Source organism: Lissotriton vulgaris, chromosome 9 (assembly GCF_964263255.1).
Source record: "Lissotriton vulgaris chromosome 9, aLisVul1.2, whole genome shotgun sequence".
Lineage (NCBI taxonomy): Eukaryota > Metazoa > Chordata > Amphibia > Caudata > Salamandridae > Lissotriton > Lissotriton vulgaris.
In genome coordinates this window covers 633,834,307-633,855,343 of record NC_141697.1, presented here as the reverse complement: position 1 = coordinate 633,855,343, position 21,037 = coordinate 633,834,307, and the positions used below count along the sequence as shown (strand labels likewise).

Below are 21,037 nucleotides of genomic sequence, written 5' to 3'. Positions count from 1 at the left end.
CAATGCAACACCTGACTAACCATACCAGTCCCTGCTGTCAATAGCTTACATTTAGGCACCCTGGAACAGCGTTCCAGATACATGTCTGAAAATGAGTCACTATTCACCTGCTCAAAGTTTGCCACAGTATATCATCATTTAGTCCCTCAATATGGCACTTAAGCCGGTAGACCCATTTTTGTTCCCGCAACAGTAATGTTCGATTGTCAACCACAGAATGTCTACCCAACTGTAATTTTTTGATGATAGTCCACCTCAGGTCATCAACGGTGTGCCCTGCCTCTAGGTAGTGTGATGTCAGCCTAGTATCAGATCTGCCACATCTAATAGTGCTACGATGCTCTGTAAGACGAGTTTTCACCTTCCTACTGGTCATGCTTACATACTGTTTGTGGCACGGGAATGTGATAACGTAAATGACCCCCCGTGAGTTGCAATTGGTGTGGCATCTCTGTTCCCAAGGGGAATGGAGTCCCAGGTCGATGTGCTTGGTGTTAGAAGTAAGACGACAAACGCTACATGAGCCACAACGAGTCTGGCCCATCAAATTGGATAAACCAGTAGATGTAGTAGTAGTACCAATTTTAAGGGGCGGTCGGGGTCTGGTATGAATAAGAAGATCCTTGAGATTTTGACTCCGTTTGAAAGAAAATAATGGTTTGTCCATAATCAAACCACCGAAGTTAAGGATCTTCCAATTCCGTAGTAAGGTTCTTCTGATCTGTTGTGACGCTGTTTTGAAAGTAGAAACAAACACTGGTTTATTCATTTTAGGTCTGATGGTTTTAGACAAAGTGCTTCACGATCGACATTGCAGGCCCTCTTTCTGGTTCGTTTGATAATCCTAGTCGGATAACCCCTCTGTTGTAGTTTAGAGGATTAAAAGTCTGCCTCTGCCATAAAGTCCGACCATTCTGAACAATTACGGCATATACGAAAGAATTGTCCCACCGGCAAGTTGTCCCTAAGTGACTTATGATGGAAACTATCAAATGCCAATAATGCATTCTTGTCGGTGGGTTTGTGAAATACCTTCGTATGTAGCGTCCCTCCTCTCGGTTCTATCACTAAATCCAAGAAGGGTAAATTCGTTTTGGTGACAGTCTAGGTAAAATGGAGAAGATTCCTTTGATTGAGCCACTCCGAAAAGAGGGCGACAGATGACTCATCGCCCTCCCATACCACCAAGACGTCATCAATATAACAACGCCACAATTTCAAGTTTGGTCCCCAAGGGCAGGAGGTGTCATAGATCACTGTGTCCTCAAAGGCCTCCACATACAATCCCGCCAAACTTAGAGCAAAGACACTACTCATAGAGGTACCATGGATTTACAGATACATTGTTCCCTCAAATTCAAAAAAATTCTTTGTTAGCGTGATTTCTGCCAGATGTAAAACAAAAGACCTGGGCGTTTGGTAAGGCCACTCTTCCGCATACAAAATATCTTCCAACACCCTCAGAGTTTCCCTTTGCGGGATATTAGTATATAAGGCCTCGATATCGAGGCCTATAAGGAACTCAGTGGTAGGGTCAAAAGACGTATCCTTCAGATGATTAAGGATGTCAAGAGTGTCTCTCAGGTAGGCAGGTAGCTTTTGTACAAGGGGTTTCAGGTAGAAGTCACAAAATTGTGACAGAGGTTCCAGCAGGGACCCCATCCCGGAGACAATAGGTCTACCGGGAGGGGGTCTTACTGTTTTATGATTTTTCGGGAAGATGTAAAAATAAGTTGTTTTAGGTTGTTTATTCATCAAGAATTCCGCCTCATGCCCTGAAATCCAGTCATTTAAATGAGCCTCCTCCATCACTGTGACAATCTCCCTAGTAATCTCCTCAGTGGGATCCTTGGTAAGCCTACGATATTTCCTTTCCTTTGATAAAAGGCGGGCACAATTCTCATTGTAGGTGTTTTTATCCAGAATCACTATGGTCCCACCCTTATCAGCTGGCTTCAGGACGATATCCCTGTTGTTCATAAGCTCCTTCAATGCCGTTCTTTCTAAATTAGACAGGTTAGAAAAATGACGGTGTTGAGATTGGTCTAAACTCTGCAAATCATGGACAACCGCCTGCTCAAAAGCCACCACTTCCGGTGGTAGCAGGGTTAGCTGGGGGGTGAAGGTGGATTTGGGGCTAAAGGGGGTGTCTTCCTTGGAGGGGTCTAAAAATTCTTGATCTTGAAAAAAGATTTTAAGTCTCACATTACGCAAAAAGGCTGCCACATCCTGACGTAACTTGAACAAATCCAATTGGTTAGTGGGGACAAATCCCAACCCTTTATTGAGTAGTTGTTCTTGTATACGGGATGGGGCCAGGGATGATAAATTCACGACTAGGCTGGTCCGTGCCTGGTCCCGGGTAGGCTGCTCGATGCCATATTCCTGGTCACCCGCTGGGTGATTTCCTGATCCTGATTGTCCCATGTTACTCGCTGTTGACCTCTTCGCTTGCCGCGGCCCTTGCTCCGGCCCCTCCTTAAAAAAGCCCCCTGGTAGTTCTGAAACTGTGTTGTTTGAAACTGGGGGGTCTGAAAAGGGGTGTCTTCGAAATGAGGGTTAGGAAGAGAAGGTTGGGAAGGGTACCCCATCAGTGGCCAGTTGTAGGCCTGGTTAGGATATTGGTGAAATGGCTGTTGGAACATTGGTGGTCTTGGTCCCCGCACAGGGTCAAGGCTGATTTGCATATGGCCATGTCTGAACTGGGGTGGTGTGGAGTGCAAAAAACGATAGATTTAGGCCCAGATCTCTGTACTGGGGTGAATGTATGACATTGTTCTGTATTCTGTCCATCAACTGTTGTTTTGCATTTGCCACCCCGAGTGGGATAGGTATGCTCAGACGTGAGTCCCATGCTCTCCACACCACTGGAGTCAAGCTATCCTGGCTGAAGACGGCTGATAGCCAGAAACCGGTCCTCGGTAGCTTGTTTCCGGTCCAGGGATGGCATGGCTTGGCAGTTCGGGCTGGACTGTTCCCATAAGGCACAGGGTCAGACTGATTTGCATATGGCCATGTCTGAACTGGGGTGGCAGAGTAGGATAAAGAACGGTGATGGATTAAACCCAGATCAGTTGACTGGGGGTGAGTGCTTGTATTGTCAACGCTCCGTCCATCATTTCCTTTGGTTTTTCAATGGTCCTCCAGCTTCCTTCTGTTTGATCAGCAGTTGGAGATGTTTTATTTAATAAGTTTTAAGATTATATAACATGAATGTTGTCCCACATGAGTACAAAAAAGTCTCCAGTCAAAATCTACCATCTGCTCACAATAAACTTCTGCAAAAGAAAATTCAAGAAGGAGGAGTGGGTGTATACTTCCTATTCATTTTACTGAACAGTATATTATCCAATAATATTCCCTAATTTCCCGGTCAAGTGATGTTTTCAGAATGTACAGTGCGCTAGTTTGGCAACAGTTTTAAATTCCCCATGAGTTTGGGTAACAATGGGCAGTTGGATGGGTGTTTCGTAGTTATGTTCTGTTTTTGAGTTCAGATGGTTAGTTATTTTCTTTAACTGTTCTTTTTTTATAAATGTGTTGCTGAAATGAAGGTAAACCAATATGTTACTAAAGAGCTAGACTCAAATGTTGTACAAAATATGTCTATGTATCTGTTTTTCACTTTGTCATTTGTACTCATGACAACTGATGTCATTGAGACCTCTAGTGTTGCTGTGACGAAGGAAAATGCATTTTTGATTTAGTTATTTTGACAAATGAATACCAAGAGAAAAGTTAAATTTGTATCTTACTAAATAGCTACACTGGATCCTTATGTAAAATATGCCTATATATGTGTTTTACACTTTGGTAAAAACACCCTGTATTCACAGTCTGTACTTGGCAATGGCACTCATAGAATCATACAGGCACTACCTGTGCAATCATCAAGGATCTCCATCACTCTGAAAATGCGCCTCCTGGCATAGTTATAGTTGGGGGATGAAGACTCCTTGGCTATTGAAGGTATATGGGGGCCAAGTATCCCTCTTGTTACCTCCAGCAAGTTCCACACAGTCAGTTTGCTAAGAGGTCTTTGGAGGCCACACTCCCTTTCTGACCACTCTGAAAACATGTCTCCTCGCATACTACTGGTTGGGGAACAAAGTTGCCTTGGATGCTAAAGGACCTTGGGGACCAAGAAACCTCTTCTTAATTTCTATAAGTTCTACTCAGCAGGATTTATGACAGCTGGCCAGAGGACCCACCCCTTTCCCACACCATTCTGCATAGACCATTGCTACTTAAAAAAACATGAAAATTAACTGAACAAAATCAAAGGTTTCAGGTAGGAGTATACTTAGGAATTAGCATTAAAAACCTTAGAAATTCACTAAAAAAAAAACAAACGTTACAGGGCTGTTATAGTTAGGAAATAGGATTAAAAAAAACCTTAGCTATTTGCTGAAAAAACATAAGGTTACAGGGACATTATAGTTAGGCTGATATTTCAGTCGTACAAAACCAGAGAAATTCAGCAGTTATAGTTAGCTGAGCTAACTATAACTGCTGAATAGCTGAGCTAACTATAACTCGCGTCTCATAATGCACAGCATATGACCTCACATATTACATTACTCATGACATGGTCAGTGACATCACTGATGACATCAGTGATGGTATCATCCACAGAATCTCTGACGCAGCCACTCACATCCCTTGTAACCTTTCATACACCCACTCCAACTTTCACACTACCATTCTCGAAACCATTGACCCACCCATACCAGTACTTACATACTCACTCACTGATTCCTAGGTCTATATACACTTCCACTCACTCACCCATATAGTCACTCATATACCCACTCACTAATACAGACACTGACATATCCACTCATACACCCATACATCCACTCACATACTGTCAGACACTCATAGAGCTACTCACACACCCATAAAGTCAATCACACATCCACTTACTCACCTATATAGTTATAAACACACCAACTCACTTATTCATACAGATACTAACACATACTTATTCACCTATGCAGTTACTGACACAATCACTCACCCACACATAAGGGGGCCGATTCACAAAGGTAATCTGACGCAAAAGTCTAACTTTACAACCTTTGGTATTCACAGAAGTCATTTACAACTTTTGGTATTCATAGAGGTCATTTACGAGTTGTATCTTTACGTCCGCAGTCAGGCTGGAATTTCGGCACCCAGGCCATGCTGTCTGCACCAGGGCCATACTCTGCGGCTCGGGCCATATTCTCCAGCTCGATCTGTACTCTCCGGCTCAGGCCGGATGAAGTGTAATCACTGCAATTTTTACAAACAGGAACATTACATACGTGTGATACATGGTAGAGGAAGTCATGAAAAACAGTTTGGGCAGGACAAAGGATGTGGCCAAACACTACATCATAACCCAGAAAAGTTTGCTCCTTTGCATCATGGTACAATTTGCGCTCCCCTCAGTGTTGACTGTAGTGTTGACACTACAGTCAACATTGAAAGAAGCACAAATTGTGCACTGCATGTACCATGATGCAAAGAAGCAAACTGATTTTCATGACCTCTTCTACCATTTAACACATGTTCCTAATGTACCCTTGTGTAAAACATACATTCTGGCCCATTGTTAGATCTGGGGGTCTCTAGTTGGCAATGGTATTCACCTTTGTCCAAATAGGGATCCTTACTTCTAAATCAGGATAAGGGGATTACACTCCTTAATAAACCCTGCGCACCCCCTTTGGTAGCTTGGCACGAGGAGACAGGCTTATCTCAGAGGCAGTGTGTTAAGCATTTGTGAATATACACAGTAATACAGTGAAAAGACTACAGATGGACACAACACAGGTTTTATAAAAATAAGTATTCTTTATATAGACTTAACACAAGACCACAAACAACAAAAATCCACAATACTACACTTAAGATTGCTTTAAAGATGATACAAGTTACTTAGTTCAAGTTGATGATAAATTCAACAAAGTTCTCAGCAAAGTATCTGGATGTGTAACTCAAAGTAAACAAAAGGCTCGCAAAAGGGGAAATGCGTTGGTTCCGTGATCCGGGGGAAATGATGTGTCGTGCCTCAATGCTTTCGCACAGTAGGGGATGCGTCTTGATCCTTACCGGTGCGGTGCGCAAGATGACGCCTTGATGCAATGCGATGATCCAGTTGTGATGCGAGAAGATGGCGCTCTTGATGCGACGATGCGGTGACACTGCAATGATGATGCGTAGATGTTCTGGCAGGCTTGCAATGGCTCTGTACTTTGGAGCTGTGACAGGCCCTGCGACACGCTTCTCCGGGGATGCGATGGTGACTCTCTCGATGGTGTCATACTTCTCCGGTGATGCGACAGCAGGCAGCTTCAATGAACACACGCTTCCAGGGAGATGCGGCAAAGTCTTGCTTCTCTGGTGATGCGACGATTTCAGCTGCGGCGGCGACACACTTCCTCTCGATGCGTAGTGCTTCCAGCTCCCAGCAACACGCAAATGTCTGTAGGTGGAATTCCCAGCAAGGAAATTCAGAGGGGAGCTGGAGATTAAGTCTTTTGTCCCTGAGACGTCAGCAGGAGGCAAGCACAGTTCAAGCCCTTGGAGAATATTCTGTAGATGATGAAAGTCCTTAAAAAGTCCTTCTCCTTTCCTTGGCAATGAAGCAACCACTGCAGGCCAGCCCAGCAAACAGCACACTGGCAGTGGGGTAGTCAAACTCCTGCAGCTTCCTTGGTTCTTCTCCTTGGCAAAAGGTTTCTTGTTCCAGCAGTGATCTAATTTCTTGAGATCAGGGTCTGAATATTTATACCCCAAAATCCTTTGTTCTCTGAGAGGCCTCGGCCTAGTCCAAACCAGTTCCTGTGCACTTTGTTTACATGACTCTCTCCTTCCTTTCACTGTGCAGGGCAGAGACATCAGCCGCCCCACAGGAGGTGAAGCCAGTACAGGGGAGGGAAGGCACAGCTCTGGAGCACTTTGTTGACAAGATTCCTTCTCTCCTTTCACAGTGCAGGGCTGAGACATCAGACAAGCCACCGGAGGTGGAGCCAGCATTTTAGAGGGAAGGACTAGCCCTATTCAGGACCCAGGTGCAACTCCCCCCTCCCATCTAGATGCATATCTCTCTATTCACCACTGGGCTTCCCCAGCCTGTCTCCTGGAATCCCCCAGCCCTGTCACTCACAAGCTCTGACAAGAAATATACAACCTAGCAGAGGCAGGCCTGGACAGTTAGGCAAGAAAATACCTACTTTCTAAAAGTGGTATTTTCAAACACAGAATTTTAAAACCAACTTTACTAAAAGATGTATTTTATAATTTTGAGTTCAGGCATACTAAATTCGAATTTCTACCATGTTCCCTGAGTCAGTTAGGATTATAAGGATTATAAGAATTTAACAAACTAACTGCCCATTCTAGCCTATGGAGAACAGATAGCCTTGCAATAGTGAAAAATGAAAATTGCTGTAATTCACTATTAGGACATGCTACACACATCAGAGCAGGTCCTACCTTATACTTACAATGCACCCTGCACTTGGGCCTACCATAGGGGTGTCTGATATGAAGCAAAGGGAAGGTTTAGGGACTGGAAAGTGGGTGCACTTGCCAAGTCAATATGATAGTACTAGACTGCACACAGGCCTTGCAATGGCAGGCCTAAAACACACTTTACAAGCTGGCTCAGTGGGTGGCACAACCAGTGCTGCAAGCCCACCAGCAGCATTTGATTTACAAGTCCTGGACAGACATGGCTAGGGGCTGACAGGTAAATCAAATAACCCAATCATGGAATCACCAATTAGTACATCAATTTAACATAGGGAGCACTTGCACTGTGGCACTGAATAGCAGTGACACAGTGCACAAAGCATATAACCAGCACAGGCAGAAGCCCACATCACTTACCTTGTTGATTCTGCAGCTGTCATGGGGAAAGGCAGGGCCGTCTTAACAGCATTATAGGCCCCCGGGCCAAGCATTACACTGGGCCCTGCCTACCAAACCACTGACAGGAATACAAATTGAAATTATCGATAAAACAAACTTATATTAATTAGTACCTCCTACAAAAAAAGTGTTTTGACATTCAAAAGCAAAGACTAAATCAATACAAACAATTCTGGTCTGTGCATAGATTCTCATGCAGCCCCTATGATCGTGGGACCCACAGGCAACTGTCCAGCATGCCCATGCGTTAAAGTGGCACAGGGGAAAGGTTGTGTGCAGCTCATGTCTTCGGCATGCACGATGACCTCCCTTTAAAAATTGGATTTGACAGACAAATGAAGTTCTGTGGGTCATGTTGTAGTGGTCATAATGTCCTAGGGTAGTTGTAGCCCTCCAATCTCCGAATGTGGGCAGTTTGTATGACAAGACAGTTGCAGCCACCACCATCCCTGGCAGTGGCAGCCTTCTTCGCCACTGACCTGCAACTCACATTCTTCGATTGTTAGCAGGTGTAGCACAAGATCGTGGCCTGCAGTGATTACCAGGCATGCATGATGGTCTTTGAGCCTGCGAAATACTGTGGGTGTGAGGGGAGAGATACCTATTGCCCAGATGTCAGCATGGGTCACCCCTAGCATCGATATTCCTCTTGAATAGTCTGTTTTCTTTGTGTTTTTCTCTTGCTGGCTAGGCTTCCCCTCCTTGACAGTCTCATTACTTGCAGAGCCAGTCAGATTCGTTCCCTGTCCCAGCAAGCAGGCTGGCTTTTAGGCATTGGTCAGATCCTGGGTTCCACCATGAGAAAAAATGCAGACTTCAGATGATAACCCTCAATTCTGAAATACTGGCTATCATGCAGACACCAGCCCTGGTCTCACAGGAGGCCTTTGAGTACTCTGTGGAGTATTCTCTTTCTTGGTTATGAAGAACTTGGAACTCGAATTAAGTAGGCAGGTTGGATCACACTTTTAGGCACATTTTCCACACAGAATTTGGATTCATATTCCAATACTTTAAAACCAGTTGTGTTTCAAATGTAATTTCCAGTGTGCTCTCCATACACCGACTTTGTTCACATTGATGCTTCTCACAGCAAGTAGCATTTGTCTGGTTCCAAGTAAGGAGTACCCAAAACACGTACACAATAATGTGAGAACTCTCTGGATCTCATCAGCTTTCTTGAATCAGTAATTGGGGACAAACAAAAGTGCAGGCCTGAACTGGAAACTTCCTCACCTTGAAAAACAGAAACTGCTGCCCTGCCCCCCCCCCCCCCACACACACACACACACACACTTCTACCAACAGCCAAATAGCAGTGTGCAGGAGAACTAATGAGCTGCCACTTCTAGCCATACCCAGTAGGGGTTTCGAAGGGGAAATGTATGTTGAGATGTGGGGACAATGTTCTTGTCCTACTCACAAGAATGGTGAAAGCCACCATTGTTCTCCAAAATCTTGCAGGGAGTTTACACGGAAGGTCATTATATGGTTCTTCTGTTTATCTCCTCCAGTCTACTCTGTTCAAGGCTTGCTATTTTTACTTTCAAAATGAACAGCAGCCTTTTCTAGTTACGACATTCTGGGATATGTGGCGGTGAACCCTGACTGACAAACAAACTCTCTGTTTGCACTCTCCTTTTAGAGATGAGTGAACTGTCATGTTTCTGCCCGTGAAACCTCCTCTAACTCTGCTGCTGGAAACCTCTGACTGACGGCCCAAATCATATTAGACCACTGGACAACGTACCACCAAACATACTCCTTTTTAAGAGCACATTTCCAAATATATTTTTTCCCCTGTTTGGGACTGCCAGAAACAGCTTGGCGGTCTTCAACAGGAAAATACATAAATGACCCGGACATGTTGGAAGAAAACTACCAGGACATTTAATTTGTGTTTCCATACCAGACTCCCACTTTCGCAGAAGGAAGTACATTAAGAGGTTCTTGCATATTTTTGCACTTCAGGTTACCTGCCCATTTGGAATTATAAGGTCCATGGTGAATTTGCAGACCCAGTAATTTTCCCCTAGGGCATTGGGCTGAAATCAGCTGAAATCTCAGAATGAAAATTCGGAGAAAAATGAGTAATGACCGGGTAATAAGACTCAGATGACCCTGGTAATTTCTCATTTTTCAAGGGAACCTCAAGGCTCTTGTTGTAATCCCTTTTTACTCCACCACCTTGAGATCATTCTGGAAGACGGATGGACGGATTTAATGGGCCCAATTAGGGGCACTCGTTATCTGTTGACTTGACTGCAGAACTTCCCATACCCCAGCACATGTGGCATTATCCTGAGGCGAATGACCCCATTATAGATTAATTCCAGTGTCTTAAGAATGTGTTATTAATAGGTAGTTATTAATATGTTTTAAGGTAAACGTTTTAATGAAGTGACCGTCGTTGTGTTCATAGGGGATATTACTGTAAGACAAATAGTCAATTAAATGTTAGGCAAGTCTGCTGTATACATTTGTTACTGAATGATATGTATCTTCGTAGGAACTATTGCACTTGAGGTGGAAGAGCACTCTTATCTTTAAAGCATATATGTCAAGCACAATTTGAACTCACACCATTTACATCCTTCTGTATTGCCACTAATGATTATAAGATGGGTCACATATACCTATTAACCTGCCTCAGGATAAAGTTTGCAATCATTTTTTTTTTTTTAGCTAATTATTGAATTTCTTTACAGAAAATGTCCAGGAGGAGATAGATCGTGTAATTGGCCACAATCAAAGCCCATCCATTGAACACAGGAATCAGATGCCCTACACGAAGGCCGTCATTCATGAAATACAGAGATATGGTGACGTCATTCCTCTTTCCCTCACTCGCGCTGCTACAAAGGACATAGAGTTTGGAGGATACAAGTTCCCGAAGGTACAGGACACATGCGAGGGGGTTTAACGCTGTGAACAGAAAGAAAGGCTTTTAGTTTGGAAAGCACTCTCTCCTGTAGTGCATGAAATTAAACACACGCTTTAAAAGATGTATGCAAGTTTTCCAATTATTAAAGATTGGGGATTCTGACCAATACATTTAATCTTTTTCCATTGAAGGCTGGTGACATTTCAAAGTACTGGGTCCTAAAAGTTGGGGAGACGTTTTATATAGTGAGCATGAGTGAGCAAGCCTAACTGATTGGCATATGGTTGCATAGGCCCAGTGGAGAAACACTTCCATTTGACATATTCATGTGTTAAATTGACATATTGTAAACAGTGAACTTTGTAACACATTTTTCTTGCACATCAGTGTACTCTGGAAATAATTCCTTACATGTATTTTTCCTCGTATTTACATTATCATCCCTTAGAACACTTTGTACAAGGTACTCCGTGCAAATTGAATTATGGATTGTTGTCTGTAAGGCGACAGTCCTGGGTGGGTAGAATCAGCAAGATGTGGCTTATCTGGAGCTCAGGTGCTGAATGCATGGGTTTAGTTTAATATATAACCGCATGAGCCCTTGCTTAGGCAGAGGAGCATTTAGACAGGCTTGTTGCGTTCGCCCGAACTCTGGCTCACCCGAATTGCAGCCCTTTCCTGAGAAGGATGGCTGACTGCATGCTGTACACCAGACCTGGCTGTAAGATGATACATGAATACAGGTACATGGGAATTTAGACCACTCAGGGGATCTGGCAGATTAGCATACCTTTACTTTTTAGGATATGCAAAACTAGTTAGGGGTACAATTATAGTTTTTCATATAACCTGATGCAAACGTACAATGGTTGAATTATTCATCCTGTTTTCCATTCTTGTCCTGCATTGGCTGCTTCATTTTAATCATTGCAGGGCATACATTTTACATTAGATTCCAGTTGCCTCAAATAAATATTTGAAACACCATTTGTGTATTTCTTGTGTACCTTTGTTAAATATAAAAGGGTGAGTTTTGTTTCCACAATTTCCTTGGGGGAATTAGGTTTGTCATGTTCTGAAGTTGCAGACACCATCTGATGCCTTGTTAGTTTAGAGGCCCAGTTGGCACACTGTGAGCTAGCCTGGTAACAGGTCAACATATTATGATGGTATATGTGGAATCAGTCCCATATAGTTTTGAAGCTTAAGTTGCCCAAAACCTACAGTCTTACCTAGAAAGTAGGAACCGTACAACATAGCGTAAGAGTGGTTTGGGGGTTTCCAGCAGAGAAAATATGTAAAAAGAGAAAATAGTGCATTTTAAAGCTACTTTTCACATAGAATGTTTGGAGAAAGCAAGGTTGATAAAGCAGTTATAATTATAAAGCAAAATAACAGGGAAAGCAGAGCCAAGCCAAAGAAAGACAATGTCTGTGCATGAGCCCTGCCTTCAAAATACTTGGCCTGTATAGCATGCAACAAGTAGGTTCTGGAGGTTTCAACTCCCAGAGATGTTTGGAATGTCCTGCTTACTCAACACGAAGAAGGGGAGAGAGCTGTTAATGTTTAGACTCTACCACCCCAGGCCCCCAAACAAATTCAAATGTGCACACAAAAGGGGTGTGTAGAGTACACAACAAACACAACTCAGACAAATTTCTCATTCTGGAAAAACTGCCCTCAGTCACATACCAAAGTATGTGACATGCTTCATCAGCAGGCCTGCAACAAAACACCCTGGTGTAGCCACATCCAGGGCGGAGCATGAGGAAGGGGGAAAAATAATAAATTCCACACTACAAGACGTACAACAGAATAATTTCAACACATACAACACGTAACACAGAATGAGGTGAAAAGCTGTGCAAAACACCCTGTGGCTGAAACTGATAGTGCGACAAAAAAGTGCAGTACGAGGAAGTGATTAAAACTGATTTAGGGTGCCAACTGAGAGAATTGCTTTATTAAACATAGCTTGGTACCCCTACCAGGATTAAAAGTAAGAAAAGGATGGGAAATGTCTTCTAGAGGAAGTGAGGTTCCTCAAGACTTCCCTCCTACCACTGCTGAAGTCAACATGTTTCGACTGCTAAATTCGTGCCTAAAAAGGTCATCCCGGTCTTCATCAGGACTGTTGCGATCAGCGCCACTGTTGGCCCTCCTGTAAATTGGTCGATGGACCCCCAAAAAAGAGCAGGTCTTCTGGATCCATACTCTTCTAAGTCTTCTAAGTCATATGTGGAGGCTGATACCAATAGTGCGGGAAAACATTCACTGTAAGGGAGCAAAGAGAGGTGATAGAAACACCCGGTTCCCACAATCACTCTCTTTGAAAAACCCCCGTCTGTTTCCAGCAACTTTATTCATAATGTTGCTCGTTATGTGTTAAAAAATCAAAAATAATAATAATAAAACTATAGCAGTATCAGTGTACCTGCTAAGCTTCTGACCCGGGTCCTAGACTCCGTCCCCTCGGGATCTAAAGCATTGATCACTCGTTCACCCATAGTAACAATATATGACTTTTTTTAAATAAAACAGAATACTGCATGCTTCCACTGCCACTTCATGTACCCCCGTAACCCCCACACACTCACACACACACAAACCACCCTCTCAAAAAGGCAAGTTACTTATAACCCCAGACTCGGGTAAGTGTAACCCCCTGCTGTAATACTCACCGAGTTTATGAATTTCATAAACCCGAAATGTTGTCGGACAGGAGGGTCTCCCAAGAACACAATCTGAAAAACAGTAATGCGGGATGCTATTTTATCATGTACAACCTCGCACTCGGTAACTCGTCGGCGGTTCCAAATCCGCTAGTAAGAGCAGCGGACAAATGGGACCCACCCCCGGGCCCCTCCTGTCACTCTCTGCCCAAGTGTTCGCTCCTTCATCCATCTCCTTACCGTTCCGAGGGCTAGCCCTGTCGTGTCTGCCTGTAAACCGTGACACCGCGCAGATGGTGTACGCGGTGTTTGATCAGTATTTAAGGCTAAGCTGGGCTGTTCCACCGCTCCACCCATGGCGTCCCACGTGATCCGAGCGTGGTCATCATGACGTCAAGCGCGGTACGTGTAAACTGATCAAGGGCGCTGGGAGTTGTAGTGTAACGGCATTTCCGGCCGATACCAACCCCAAATTTAAATTAGCCATCCCTGGCATTCATTTAAAAGTAGCTATCTGCTACTCCGGTAGCACGTACCCGTCCATCTGAATATGATTATCTTAATCCTGATGCGTAAGGGGGAATAGATGTCTCAGTGTGTCCCTGTCGAAACTCCCTGATAATCCCTCCTTCCTTCGTACCCGACCCACTATTGCGCCGTCATCAAGGTACTTAGTCATGTGCCACAGTGATCTAGCATGCCATCAGCAATAGGCCCATGCCCCACATATGTCCTGCTTCCCATCCCTGGCCGCATCTTGTCTGGGAGCACTGAGACTAGTGTCTAACCCTTTGTAAGTATGCTCAGGCAAAGGGTTTGAGATTTATGTGACAGCTCTACTCCCCTATCAAGTCAGAGATGGCCCATCAAGCCAACACCTATTCTCTCTTTGTCTGTCTAAGAGCAAAACACAAAGAACAACTGCCTGCTACACCGAGTCATGTCAGAGAATACAGACTGCATGCAAAGGTGTCATATAGGAAAAATTATAATACAATAAGAAAGGACAAAAGAAGTCTCAATAATATTAACATCTTCCAGGCCGAAATAAGTTCTGGAACATTTATATAACAAAATATTTGCATAAAATAATAACAAAAACACGACGAACGCCACTGTAAAACAAAATTATTTGTTTAATATATATCTACTAGTAGAATCATATCTGTCCAGTCATGAGGACTGGACAGCCCCAGAACTCGCAGGGACAATTATTGTCCTAGGAAGAACAAGTAATAAGTAGATTGTGCATAATCTGTTATTATTCTTGAGACTTCTTTTGTCTTTTCTTGTTGCATTATCATTTTTCCTATATGATACCTATGCAATGTGCTTTTATGACTGTTTTATATGGGAGCCGAATAAAGCTTTCCTTGACTGACTTCTGATGCAAACCATTGTAGCATATGATTAAACTTTCTAAAAGTGGAATTTTCAGAATTGTAACATAAAATCCAACTTTACCATTACATAGTGTTTTTTATTACAATTCTTTAGACACCAAACTTAAGGCCCCATTAGGATGGCGGGCGGATTGCCCTCGCCATCCTTGTGGAAAACACCCCCCGCCATTTACAATGGCTGGGGGGTCTACGGCGGACGGAAAGACCATCCGACGCTTTTCTGCCCCGTCGACATGTCGACAGGGCAGAAAAGGGTTCAATATGCTGGCGGTATCTGAAAGACACCGCCAGCCATATTAGAATGTGCATTTTTGAAGGCCTTTCTGTGGCGGCATTGCCACCAATGAAAGACATGCGGAGTCTGCTTGGGGGGCCCGTTGCAGGCCCCCATGGACTACGGGGGGTGGGGGATGCACATGGGGGTAGCTATGGTATCCCCCTGCCTTTCAAAGGACAACGTGGCAGGCACCGCGCAGTGCCTGTCACGTTGTGCTTTGAAAAGCACAAAATGCATTTTTAGCATTGAGGCGGGCGGTGCTTTCAGCACTGCCCACCGCAATGTTAAAAATACGGGATGCGCCCACCAGTGTGGCGGGCGCATCATAATGGGCTGTGCAGGACTGCCGCTAGCATTGCAGGCTGTCCCATTCCCCACTGGTATGGCGGGCGGACAAAGTCTGCCCCCATACTAATGTGCCCCTTAATATTCTTACCTGCTTCCAATTATAAGTATTAAATCTAATAACCAACCCACTGTTATCCTATGAGAGAAAGAGGCTTTGCAGTACTGAAGAACACATTTAAGAGTTTTTTAGTACCAGTAAAAAAAACAATATTTTTAACAACAATGTTTTTTGGGGATATTTTTATACTTACCTTAATGAAGATAGGACTTCGATATTCTGGATAACGATATTTTTGTCCTCATATTTTTGTACCTCAACATTTTTGTTGTCGATATTCTGGCAGTGATCCCTTTTTTTTTGGTTAACTAAAACCATAAAAGGTACAGTATAAACATTTAAAATGGTAATGTAGTAAAACGTGCAATTTCATTGTACAAAACTATTTCCAGGGAAAATCTCTGTTGAGTTGGGAATTTGAGTCCCAACAGTACAAAACTCATCATGCATTTTTTAAGATCCATAATATTATAAAAAAGATAAAAGAGATTTTTTAAAAAAATGCACAACTAATAAGATTTACAAAGAGGACAAGTGAAAACTTAGATAAAAGGGTACAAAACCAGTCATGAAAACAATTTGTGGCAGTACATTAAGTATACATGAAAGTGCTATTTTAAAGAGCATTCAACCTAATGTACCATATTGTCAACAGATATCAAGCAATTGAATACACCACACAGTTGTCAGGTGTACCCTCTGATTGGACTGCATTCTTTTTATAGATGGAGCAATGTATCTATATTTATATCTATATCTATAGATAGATAGATAGATAGATAGATAGATAGATAGATAGATAGATAGATAGATAAAGAAATAGAAATAGAGGATCACGGGAAACATGGTGCCTGCACACTAGCTGGATGTGAGCGTCCGACTGAGGAGGTGTGAGAATGCTTCCTGCACACACACCCCCCTCTGGGAGCAGGACCTGGGAAAGGTCTTTGAAGTCCAGAGATGGCACTTTCTTGCCACTACTGTGGACCAGGATTTAGCAGATGGGGGAGAGCGAATTTGATGTCCTGCTTCAGGGGTCATTCAATGGTGATCAAAATAAGGAGAATCTTCATCTACATTCTGGTTGGGGCCACTCCTATGGACAAGATAGCCTGGGATTTGGATCAGCACCCCAGGTACTTGCTGCGTGTTCTTCCTCCCAGATCAACGGCTATCCCTGAAGTGCAACATGAGGCCAAGGCTAATGCTAGCTGTACCCAACGAACCACTTAAAATATCTTTAAAAAGGCTATTAGCTTAGGGAAGATCAGTTGAGAGGAAATCTCCCAGTAAGGCTAAAAGACCTTCAGGATCTGAGGGTAGGAATAGGAAAAAGAACCGAATTCTGCCTAAGATCACGCTGTCATTAAATTCTTTTTTTTAAGGTTATGGCCTTTTGTCATCTCTTCGCAGAGCATTAAGGGGTATCTCTTTGTTGAGACTTCTGGGGCGTATAATCAAAGTACTGCAACCTCTGCAAGTTTATCCTCTGTTAGTAGCCCAGAAGAACAAAGTGCTTTGGCCAAAAGTCAAGCTGAGCTATCTGCAGTTTTCACTATTCAGGCTTTTCAATCTATTCCCCAGATAACTACCACCCATAGATTTGAGAATTTTGCATCTCTTCCAGGGAACTAGAGTGGCTGCGATTCCAGCCCCGAGTAGAACAACAGTCTGGGTGTAGTGGAGGGCAAGACTGTGGTTGGGCTTGCGCAGTCTAATAGACTATTGGCATCAATAGTGTTGGGCCCTAAAGCTGAGATTAAAAACAAGTGTGAGGTGTCCTAGGACAACCAGATGGGAATTCAAACTTTTGGCCTGGATCTAAGTAAAAGATCTGGATGAGGTTGTAGATTGCACCATAGTATTGCAGGGTGTGGTTACTCAGGTCAAGCAGAAGATATATTAGAAAAATACAACCGATATCACCATGTTGGCAAGGCAAAAGCAAACCTTGAAAAAGGATCTGGAAAGACTCAAGAATCGTTGCTTGCTGGAGGAATATTCTCTGAATCCTCAATGTTCCAGAAGCAGAGGAAAAGGGTGACTTAAAGAGTTTTGTAACTAAGGGGGTAATTACGATCTGCCTGCCATCGTAGCGGAAGATGGACCGCACCCCTAAATACGATGCGGGGCACACATTCACTGGATGGTGTCATCAGTGATGTCATGAGTGATGTCACTGACCATGTCATGAGTGATGTAATATGTGATGTCATCAGCAGTGCATTACACGCGCAAGTTATAGTGAGTCCAACTAACTATAACGTGGAATTTCAATGGTTTTATGTCAGTAAAATTTCCAGCTAACTATAACTGCTGTGAAACCTATGGTTTTTTCAGTGAATTTAATAGGTTTTTTAAATGCTAATTCCTAACTATAACTGGTGTGAAACCTATGGCTTTTTCAGTGATTTTCATAGGTTTTTTAAATGCTAATTCCTAACTATAACTGGTGTGAAACCTATGTTTTTTTCAGTGAATTTCATAGTTTTTTTTAATGCTAATTCCTAACTATATAAGACCTGAAAGCCCACCAGGAATCTCCAGTATGCGCCAGGGGACTGCATTGCAGAGATATGTAATGAAGCCACAACCCTTTTTACACCTCTCTGCAACGCAGCCCTTGTGCATGTTTGAAGAGGGGGAACTAATTCCCCTTGCATACTGGGGGCCCCTGGGGGCCACCTAGCCCACCTGGAACCTCCAGTATGCGCCAGGGGGCTGCATTGCAGAGGTGTAATGAGGCTATGCCCCTTGTTACACCTCTCTGCAACGCAGCCCCCTGCCGCGTTTGCAGAGGGGAAACTAATTCCCCTTGCATACTGGGGGTCCCTGGGGGCCAACTAGCCCACCAGGAGCCTCCAGTATGCACTAGGGGGCTGCATTGCAGAAAGGTGTATAAGGCCACACCCTTTTTACACCTCTCTGCAATGCAGGCCACTGGCGCGTTTGCAGAGGGGGGACTAATTCCCCTTGCATACTGGGGGTCCCTGGGTCATATCTGCCCAAACACCGATATTCCGAACGATTGAAAATGACTTTTCTTGAGAAACATTTGGATTTGGATTATCATGTCCTATACTTTGGAATTTTTGAAAGGCTGACTTTGAGGATGCTATAAATTACTCAAGTCTGCCCGAATTGTGTGGGTAAAATTGATACCTAGTCACTATGAATAAAAATGTACTTACGTCTTGTCTAACATTTGGAAGAAATATCTAGTTATATGACAACAGGATACTGACATAACTTGAAGGAAATAAGAACGCCCTGAAGAAGTTCTGTTGTACAGAACAAAACGTTTTGGCTGACTGTGGTACATAAACTTAAGGAAAATAAAAGCATTTGAATATACACCAAGATTCAGCGCTTCAATAAGGACTCTAAGTGATATGATTTGATTGGACTCATTGTGCAAGTGGTGCTGTGCCAAACTTTGGAATATTCTCCACTACTCTCTACTACTTACTCTCTCCTACTCCACTACTCTCAAATACTCACTCTCTACTACTCATTCTCTACTACTCTACTACTCTCTACTACTCACTCCCTACTACTTGCTACTCACTACTCTCTACTACTCGCTACTCACTACTCCCTACTACTCACTATCTACTACTCTCTACTACTCACTCTCTACTACACTCTCTCTACTACTCACTCTTTACTACTCACTACTACTCTCTACTACTCACTCTCTACTTCTCACTCTCTACTACTCACTCTCTACTACTCACTCTCTACTACTCACTCAACTACTCACTCTCTACTACTCTCTACTACTCACTCTCTACTGCTCTCTCTCTACTAGTCTCTACTACTCACTCTCTACTACTCTCTACTACTCACTCTCTACTACTCACTCTCTACTACTCTCTACTACTCACTCTTTACTACTCTCTACTACTCACTCTCTACTGCTCACTCTACTACTTACTCTCTACTACTCTCTACTACTCACTCTCTACTACCCTCTACTACTCACTCTACTATTCACTCTACTACTCTCTACTACTCACTCTCTGCTACTCTCTCTACTGCTCTCTACTACTCACTCTCTACTCTCTATTACTCACTCTCTACTCTCTACCTCTCTACCTCTCTCTACTTCTCTCTCTACTAGTCTCTACCTCTCTTCCGCTACCTCTCTACCTCTACCTCTCTACCTCTACACCTCTACCTCTCTACCTCTCTCTACACTCACACATATACACATATATGCATATATATGCATATGCATTTATATATATGTATGTATATATATATATGTATGTGTATGTATATATATATAAAAAAAACAACAAAAATATATTTTTTTTAAAACAGCTACTTTTTTTTAAAACTGTCATTCTTTTTCCCCCTGGTACGCTCCCCGGTACGCTCCCCGGTGCGCGTACTGGGCGCTCCCCCCGCGAAAATCCCCAATTTTTTTTTTTTGCCCCTCGTGGGCCTTTTATGGCCCCCACATCAAACCTAGGGGGTCAGGGGGGGGTCTACTCTGCCCCATTATGGTCCATTCCCCCTTTGTTTTAGCCACCTCTTGTGTCTCGATCCTACCGAGACACAAGATGGCAGCCGCTCCGGACTGTTTGGAATGTTTACAGACACCCGAGAGCCAATCAGGTTTCTGCACGCAGGTCGCGTAGCGCGCCCGGTACGCGCCCCGGTACACGCACCGGGGCGCGCTTACAGATATATATAGTTTTTTTAACCTAAATTACTTAAAATCCACTGGAGCACATATCTTGATACATAGCAAAGGCACATCGGGCTACCAGTCCCTACAATTTTGCCAAGTTTGATGGAAATCCATTCAGCCGTTCGGGCTAAAAGTGAGGTCGAACGCCCTATGGAAATTAACATAGGGAAAACGCATTTTGGGACCCCCCTTTTATCTAGGCCCCCGCTTGACTAATCCCCCCCAAACTTTCAGGGAAGGACCAGGGCGCCGCAAGGCCATTTTGAGGAAATTTTGAGGCAGATTCGTCAACTGGCACCAAAGTTATACCAAATAGAATTTTGAGATTTTGCATTGAAAAAAATCCTAACTATAACTACCTACTGGCGACCGCCAGTAGGTAATATATATATATATATATATATATATATATATATATATATATATATATATATATATATATATACTATATATATATTTTTTTATATTACCTACTGGCGGTTGCCAGTAGGTAGTTATAGTTAGGATTTTATTCAATGCAAAATCTCAAAATTCTATTGTGAATAACTTTGGCACCGGTTGCCGAATATGCCTGAAACGTTCCTCAAATTTGCCTCGTGGAGCTTCGGTCCTTCCTTGAAAGTTTGGGGGATTCGTGAAGTGGGGGCCGAGATAAAAGGGGGGTCCCAAAACGTATTTTCCCTATGTTAATTTCCATAGGGCAGTCAAACTCACTTTTAGCCCGAACGGCTGAATGGATTTCCACCAAACTTGGCAAAATTGTAGGGACTGGT

At 43.3% G+C, this 21,037-nt stretch overlaps 1 protein-coding gene across 1 annotated transcript in view; it reads left to right on the top strand.

Annotated features, from left to right (window-relative positions):
• The window catches only part of LOC147692003 (cytochrome P450 2F2-like), an 803,876-nt gene that overhangs the window by 670,848 nt on the left and 111,991 nt on the right, over window positions 1–21,037 (top strand). The window contains exon 8 of the mRNA XM_086938296.1: window positions 10,632–10,819. Coding sequence (XP_086794422.1) covers window positions 10,632–10,819 — 188 coding nt within the window. The remainder of the gene's footprint in view (window positions 1–10,631; window positions 10,820–21,037) is intronic.